This window comes from Salvelinus sp. IW2-2015, unplaced genomic scaffold, assembly GCF_002910315.2.
Source record: "Salvelinus sp. IW2-2015 unplaced genomic scaffold, ASM291031v2 Un_scaffold2353, whole genome shotgun sequence".
Classification (NCBI taxonomy): Eukaryota; Metazoa; Chordata; class Actinopteri; order Salmoniformes; family Salmonidae; genus Salvelinus; species Salvelinus sp. IW2-2015.
In genome coordinates, this window is record NW_019943678.1 from 11018 (window position 1) to 18740 (window position 7723).

Genomic DNA, 7723 nt, shown 5'->3' on the forward strand with positions numbered 1-7723 from the left:
CACCGAAATCTTAATTACCTATTAATTTGTAATCTTTAATTAAAGCCTCAGTAGGAGGGGTTGCAAGTGTGTTTAACATACTTTTAATCACATAATGGTGTCTAACCAGTGTATATTTACTGATGGTGACAATAACACATCTGGTACATTTAACAACACAGTAACAACTAGAGCTTTTTCTTGATAAGGCTTATCCCCACTCACTCTCATGGTTAAAGAGCTAGCTCTGCTTCCCATAATTCGGCAGCTTGGTCATCAATCCAGTACAGCATGTTTATCACATCACTCTCATGGGTTTAAAGACCTCAGTCTGGTACATAAAATGCATACAGGCTGTCATACATCAGTACGCTGTATCACTTCGGGGGACAGCCTGTCATCACATAACATCCAGTACAGCCTGTCATCACATAACATCCAGTACAGCCTGTCATCACATAACATCCAGGACAGCCTGTCATTAAGTAACATCCAGGACAGCCTGTCATCACATCCACTACAGCCTGTCATCACATCCAGGACAGCCTGTCATCACATAACATCCAGGACAGCCTGTCATTAAGTAACATCCAGTACAACATCCAATTACAGTGAGCTACATTTCTGTTGCTGTCTATTAGAGGAGCAAAGGGCCTCTGCAGAAAACAGTGCATCTCCATTGTGTATAAATAACGCAGTATAAATACTCTTCATTTGATCTGTTTTCAGGAGGTTTATCTGGAGAACAACCTGATAGAAGAGATATCCGACTGCGTCTTCAATCAAACCACGAACCTGAACGTGATCTCACTGAGACACAACAGACTGGATGAGTCCAGGATTGCACCTCTAGCATGGATCAACCACAAGTAAGAAAACTAGAGGATTTCACAAGTCTTCTTTTCAATGCATAATTTACAAAGAAACTATAGTCAAGTTATATATGAGTTGCCCCCCCCCCCCCCTCTTGCCCTCAGAACAGCCTCAATTCGCCAGGACATGGACTCTACAAGGTGTTAAAGCGTTCCACAGGGATGCTGGCCCATGTTGACTCCAGTGCTTCCCACAGTTGGCTGGATGTGCTTTGGGTGGTGGACCATTCTTGATACACACGGGAAACTGTTGAGCGTGAAAAACCCAGCAACGTTGCAGTTCTTGACACAAACTGGTGCGCCTGGCATCTACAACCCAACCATACCCCGTTCAAAAGCACTTAAATATTTTGTCTTGCCCATTCACCCTCTGAATGGTACACATACACAATCCATGTCTCAGTTGTCTTAACAGTCCTTCTTTAACCCGTCTCCTCCCCTTCATCTACACTGATTAAAGTGGATTTAACAGGTGACATCAATAAGGGATCATAGCTTTCACTTGGATTCACCTGGTCAGTCTGTCATAGAAAGAGCAGGTGTACTTAATGTTTTGTCCACCCACTTTCTCCCTTCCTCCCTCAGGAACCTGGAGTCCATCGACCTATCCTACAACCGTCTGTACCTGGTCCCTTCCTACCTGCCCAGAGCTCTGGTTCACCTGGTCTTAGTAGGGAACCAGATCGAGAGAATCCCAGGTATTTACCATCCAGGACCACTTTGGAAAGTGTGGAAAAGTTGTCATTCTTTTAAGTGCTTATCTTCTGGGAATACAATGTACATCTTGCTGTATATTTAATTAATTTCATTTCATTTCAGGGTTTGTGTTTGCCCACATGGTTCCGGGGATAGAGTACCTGTACCTGTCCRACAACAAGCTGGATGGGGAGGGAGTAGAGCCAGAGTCCTTCTTGGGCACCTATACCTCCATGACAGAGCTGTGTTTAGACAACAACCAGCTGGTTACGGTTCCCCCTGGTATCAACCAGATGAGCACACTGCACTTCCTCCATCTCAATAACAACAAAATCAGGTACTGTAGACGCACTCTGCGTCCCAAATGGCACCCTATTACCTACATAGTGCACTACTTTAGATCAGAGCCCTATGGCACCCTATTCCCTATATAGTGCACTACTTTAGACCAGAGCCCTATTCCCTATGTAGGGCACTACTTTAAACCAGGGCCCTATTCCCTATATAGTGCACTACTTTAGACCAGAGCCCTATTCCCTATAAGTACACCTACTTTAGACCAGAGCCCTATTCCCTATATAGTGCATCCTATTTAGACCAGGGCCCTATTCCCTATATAGTACATCTTTTAGACCAGGAGCCTATTCCCTATATAGTGCACTACTTTTCGACCAGAGCTATTTCCTATATATGTGCACTTACCTTAGACCAGTAGCCCTATTCCCTATATAGTGCCTACTTTTAGCCAGGAGCCCTATTCCCTATGTGGGGACTACTTTAGACCAGGGCCCTATTCCTATATAGTGCACTACTTTAGACAGAGCCCTATTCCTATATAGTGCCGTATTTAGACCAGGGCCCTATTCCCTATGTAGGGGACTACTTTAGACAGGGCCTATTCCTATATAGTGCACTACTTTAAGACCAGAGCCTATCCTATATAGTGAGCTCTTTAGACCAGGGCCTATTCCCTATGTAGACTACTTTAGACCAGGGCCTATTCCTATATAGTGCACTACTTTAGGCCAGAGCCCTATTCCCTATATAGTGTACTTTAGACCAGGGCCCTATTCCTATAGTGTCACTACTTTAGACCGAGCCTGATTCCCTATTATGCACTATTTAGACACAGAGCCTATCCTATGTGGACTACTTTAGACCAGGGCCTATTCCCTATAATAGTGCACTACTTTAGACTCAGAGCCCTATTCCTATATAGTGCACTTACTTTAGACCAGGGCCTATTCCCTATGTAGGCGCTACTTAGACAGGCGCCTATTCCCTATCTAGTTGACTACTTTAGACCTGAGGCCTATCCCTATATAGTGCACTACTGTTAGACCAGAGCCTATTCCTATAAGTGCCACTACTTTAGACCAGGGCATTCCTATCTGGACAACTATATGGAGCCATCTCTTATATAGTGCACTACTTTAGAGACCAGAGCCCTATTCTATATACTGCACTACTTGAACCAGAGCCCTATTCCCATATATAGTCACTCACTTTAGACCAGAGCCTATTCTATTAGTCACTATTAGACAGCCTATTCCTATATAGTGCACACTTTAGACCAGGGCCCTATTCCTATGATAGTATACTTTAGACCAGGCCCTATTCCCTATATAGTGCACTACTTTAGACCAGAGGGCCTATCCTATATAGTGCACTACTTTAGACCAGAGCCCTATTCCCTATATAGTGCACTACTTTAGACCAGGGCCCTATTCCCTATGTAGTACACTACTTTAGACCAGAGCCCTATTCCCTATATAGTGCACTACTTTAGACCTATATTGTCGATTGTCGATTCATGAATCGACAATCGACAATATAGGTCTAAAGTAGTGCACTATATAGGGAATAGGGCTCTGTTCATGAAAATCCTGAATAGGATGACGTATGATTCATGATGTATAAAACCAATGGTTTCTCTATCTCCTACAGGACCTTTGCTGAGGATGCTATCTGTGACCCCGAGAACATCGAGGACTCTCACATCGTGATGCTGCGTCTGGAGAACAACCTCATCGACCCCAGGAAGATCTCCCCTACCGCTTTCTCCTGCGTCCGCTCTTACTCCAGCGTCGTCTTGAAACCTCAGCGGACCAAGTAACAGGATTTGCAAAAAAACTGTGTGGCAGAATTGCCAAAAAAACAGATCCCCTTTCTTCCTAGGCACTCCTGTAGATCTGAAAGGCTGTGATAGGTGGAAACAATATGGCGACATTTCCACACAGCCAATCACAAGGCAAGAGGAAGCAATTATCCTTATCCTCTCAGATCAACAGAGCCTGGAATTCAGCCGCTGTTATTTTATCAAAAACATTTTTTTAAACAAGGAAAATGTCCGTAAAATCACCATTGCCAAACTCCAACTGTATCTCATTGTTCGAGTCGCGCAACACAATTCATATCAACGACTATAGGAGAGAGAGAGAGACACACACCGTTAGGAAAATACACCTTCCACTCCTGGTTTTCCATCTTCTAAAACTCCCACGGATGGAAACATTCTAGGGAAGTGAGGAACAGCTTCTTGGACTTGTTCCTAAAACCTTCATTTAAAAGATTGAAGTGTTTGAATAAGATCTCCTAGTAGAGTTAACCTCCGCATGATCTGGTCTGCATCCCAAATTGCAAGCTATTCCCTATATAGTGCACTACTTTTGGCCAGGGCCCTATTCCCTATATAGTGCACTACTTATGGCCAGGGCCGATAAGGAAAAGGGTAGCATTTGTGATGTAGATCTGGTGATAGAGGGGTACAAAATGAGAATGTAACATGTCTAGAGATTCCCTTTTCAGTCCTACTCTGTGATTTGTTGTTGGTCCCCAGTTTGAGACGTTGCTTCAGATTTCGTTCGTTGACGTTCGACTGGGAGAAGAGATGGATCAACTAAACCCCACACTTCCTCAAAGTAGCACAGAAATAGAAATAGAACAATCTTTACCAGTCAAATTGCCAGGGTTAGAGGTTCCAAGCACGGTTCTATAGATTATATTTCTATGTCAAGCAGCGGATCAGGATCTACAATAGGGAAATATACCTCTGGTGTATATAGGGATATGTATATTGGGATAATAATAATCAGTACGTTTTATATGTTATTGCTTTTCCCCTCAACAGAATTAATTCACGTGTCATCAATCATTCTAGAAAGAAACTATACTGTATAATCAAACCATACTGTGGAATGGAAACTTTTACAATAGTTTTCAGTGTTTGAAATCTGTCTGCAACACCACGTGTACGTGGCTGGCTAAGATTTAAAAGTGGGGATATGAATTTATAAAAAAAAAAGCTACATTTGAGAATTGCATTATCGACAAGTTCATACAAAGTGCAAGTTTTTATTTTTGTTCTTCATACCTGTACAAAACACACGATGTTCCTACGACTCAAATAAAGAAGCCTTTGTTTTGATTCAAATAACTTTCCCGCTTCGATGAACCATTTATTACAAACTGACGAGCCAGGGGACGCAATCCGATGCTCTCCAGACCCTGTGACAAGGGCACGTCCCAAACGGCACCCTATTCCCTACATAGTGCACTACTTTACACCAGGACCCACAGTGGTAAGGTCAAAAGTAGTGCTATTATGTAGGGAATAGGGTGCCACTTGGGATTCAAACAGAGTTGTCAGATTAGCAGTGCAGGCGTTACCTAGCGTATATAAATGTCAGGTCATGTTGAGGTCATTAAGAATGAAAGAATAGCTACTCTGTGAGAGAATGTCCTTCGAGAACCTGTTGAATTTCTCAAAAACACGTACCATAATACAAACTGCTGAACTATAAGCACATTTTCTTTAAAATACCTCAGGAACACTTTCCAGTAACTGGGAAAAATACCAGGTGGATAACAGAGTTAACAAATACCTTGTTGGATATCAGGGTCACACTCGCCCGGTTCCTAGATCTGTTTGTGTTGTCTTGCCAACTTCTATGGTAAATGACAAAGACAACACAAACAGATCTGGGACCAGGCTAAGGTCACGCTGAACTAATGCTCAAAGGGTTTTACAATGCTGTGACTGAAAGTCTACTTCTTCCGAGAAAAGCTGCCGAGAAACTATTATAAACATCTGCTTTCTGAATGAAGAGAGAGAGAAACTAGCATAGCAGCTCATCAGCCATGAACCACTAACTGCGTCTGAAATTCACCCTGTATGTGCACTGCTTTGTGACCATGGCCAATAGGGGGTAACGTCAGTGCACTATATAGGGAACTAGTGTGCCATTTAGGATGCAAGCCACTGATCACGTCTCTTCCTGTCACATGACCTCTGTTTTTTTAAGGACGCAGACAGTAGGTATACAAATTAAGGTTTACCGTTTACCTGCTGGGTTCAGTTCAGTCGGTCATATTTTCCTCTCATTTCAATGACACACAGAGTCAAAACACACACACAGAGTCAAAACACACACACACACACACACACACACACACACACACACACACACACACACACAGTCAAAACACACACAGTGGTTGGTTGGTATCCATGGAAACAACTCTAAACTGTCAGTCTGTGTCTGGTGTTAACCTAATCAGACATACTCTGTCCTGAATGACAGTGATACCTGTGTTAACGCGTAAATAAGTCTCAAGGCTAAAGTCTAATAACCCTGAACCCTGAAAACTAATCAACACAACGACCTTCTGAGGTTAAATACATAAACAACATTACATCTGACAGTATTGATTCCCTGAAAAGTCTTGGATTGTTTCATTAAACCCCGATGAACAGGGTGTCTATGTTGACCCCCGATGAACAGGGTTTCTATGTTGACCCCCGATGAACAGGGTTTCTATGTTGACCCCCGATGAACAGGGTTTCTATGTATCCCCGATGAACAGGGTTTCTATGTTGACGCCCGATGAACAGGGTTTCTATGTTGACCCCCGACGAACAGGGTTTCTATGTTGACCCCCGACGAACAGGGTTTCTATGTTGACCCCCGACGAACAGGGTTTCTATGTTGACCCCTGATGAACTGAACTGGTTGTGAATAAGTCGGCTATCTAAATAATAATGAACACAGACAACTAATAGACATGACCTTTTGGTGTTAAATACAGTTGAAGTCGGAAGTTTACATACACTTAGGATGGAGTCATTAAAACTTGTTTTTCAACAACTCCACAAATTGCTTGTTAACAAACTATAGTTTTGGCAAGTCGGTTAGGACATCTACTTTGTGCATGACAAGTAATTTTTCCAACAATTGTTTACAGACAGATTATTTCACTGTATCACAATTCCAGTGGGTCAGAAGTTTACATACACTAAGTTGACTGTGCCTTTAAACAGCTTAGAAAATTCAAGAAAATGATGTCATGGCTTTAGAAGCTTCTGATTTCATAATTTGAGTCAATTGGAGGTGTACCTGTAGATGTATTTGAAGGCCTACCTTCAAACTCAGTGCCTCTTCGCTTGACATCATGGGGAAATCAAAAGAAATCAGCCAAGACCTCAGAAAAAAAATTGTAGACCTCCACAAGTCTGGTTCATCCTTGGGAGCAATTTCCAAACGCCTGAAGGTACCACACGTTCTTCTGTACAAACAATAGTACGCAAGTATAAACACCATGGGACCACGCAGCAGTCATACCGCTCAGGATGAACGTACTTCAGGGCGAAAAGTGCAAATCAATCCCAGAACAACAGCAAAGGACCTTGTGAAGATGCTGGAGGAAACAGGTACAAAAGTATCTATATCCACAGTAAAACGAGTCCTATATCGACATACCCTGAAAGGCCGCTCAGCAAGGAAGAAGCCACTGCTCCAAAACAGCCATAAAAAAACAGACTACGATTTGCAACTGCACATGAGGACAAAGATCGTACTTTTTGGAGAAATGTATTCTGGTCTGATGAAACAAAAATAGAACTGTTTGGCCATAATGACCATCGTTATGTTTGGAGGAAAAAGGGGGAAGCTTGCAAGCCGAAGAACACCATCCCAACCGTGAAGCACTAGGGTAGCAGCCTCATGTTGTGGGGGTGCTTTGCAGCAGGAGGGACTGGTGCACTTCACAAAATAGATGGCATCATGAGGGAGGACAATTATGTGGATATATTGAAGCAACATCTCAAGACATCAGTCAGGAAGTTAAAGCTTGGTCGCAAATGGGTCTTCCAAATGGACAATGACCCCAAGCATACT

General features: G+C 42.8%; 2 protein-coding genes across 2 annotated transcripts in view; both read left to right on the forward strand.

Annotated features, from left to right (window-relative positions):
- ecm2 (extracellular matrix protein 2, female organ and adipocyte specific) overlaps positions 1 to 4983 on the forward strand; it is a gene marked incomplete at its 5' end in the record, with an annotated part of 14172 nt that extends 9189 nt beyond the window's left edge. Inside the window, 4 exons of the mRNA XM_024140987.2 lie at positions 709 to 848; positions 1437 to 1549; positions 1671 to 1884; positions 3495 to 4983. Of these exons, the coding sequence (XP_023996755.2) occupies positions 709 to 848; positions 1437 to 1549; positions 1671 to 1884; positions 3495 to 3663 (636 nt within the window). The remainder of the gene's footprint in view (positions 1 to 708; positions 849 to 1436; positions 1550 to 1670; positions 1885 to 3494) is intronic.
- A 2162-nt stretch (positions 4984 to 7145) lies between these two features.
- aspn (asporin (LRR class 1)) overlaps positions 7146 to 7723 on the forward strand; it is a 25275-nt gene continuing 24697 nt past the window's right edge. The window contains exon 1 of the mRNA XM_070440267.1: positions 7146 to 7257. Coding sequence (XP_070296368.1) covers positions 7146 to 7257 — 112 coding nt within the window. The remainder of the gene's footprint in view (positions 7258 to 7723) is intronic.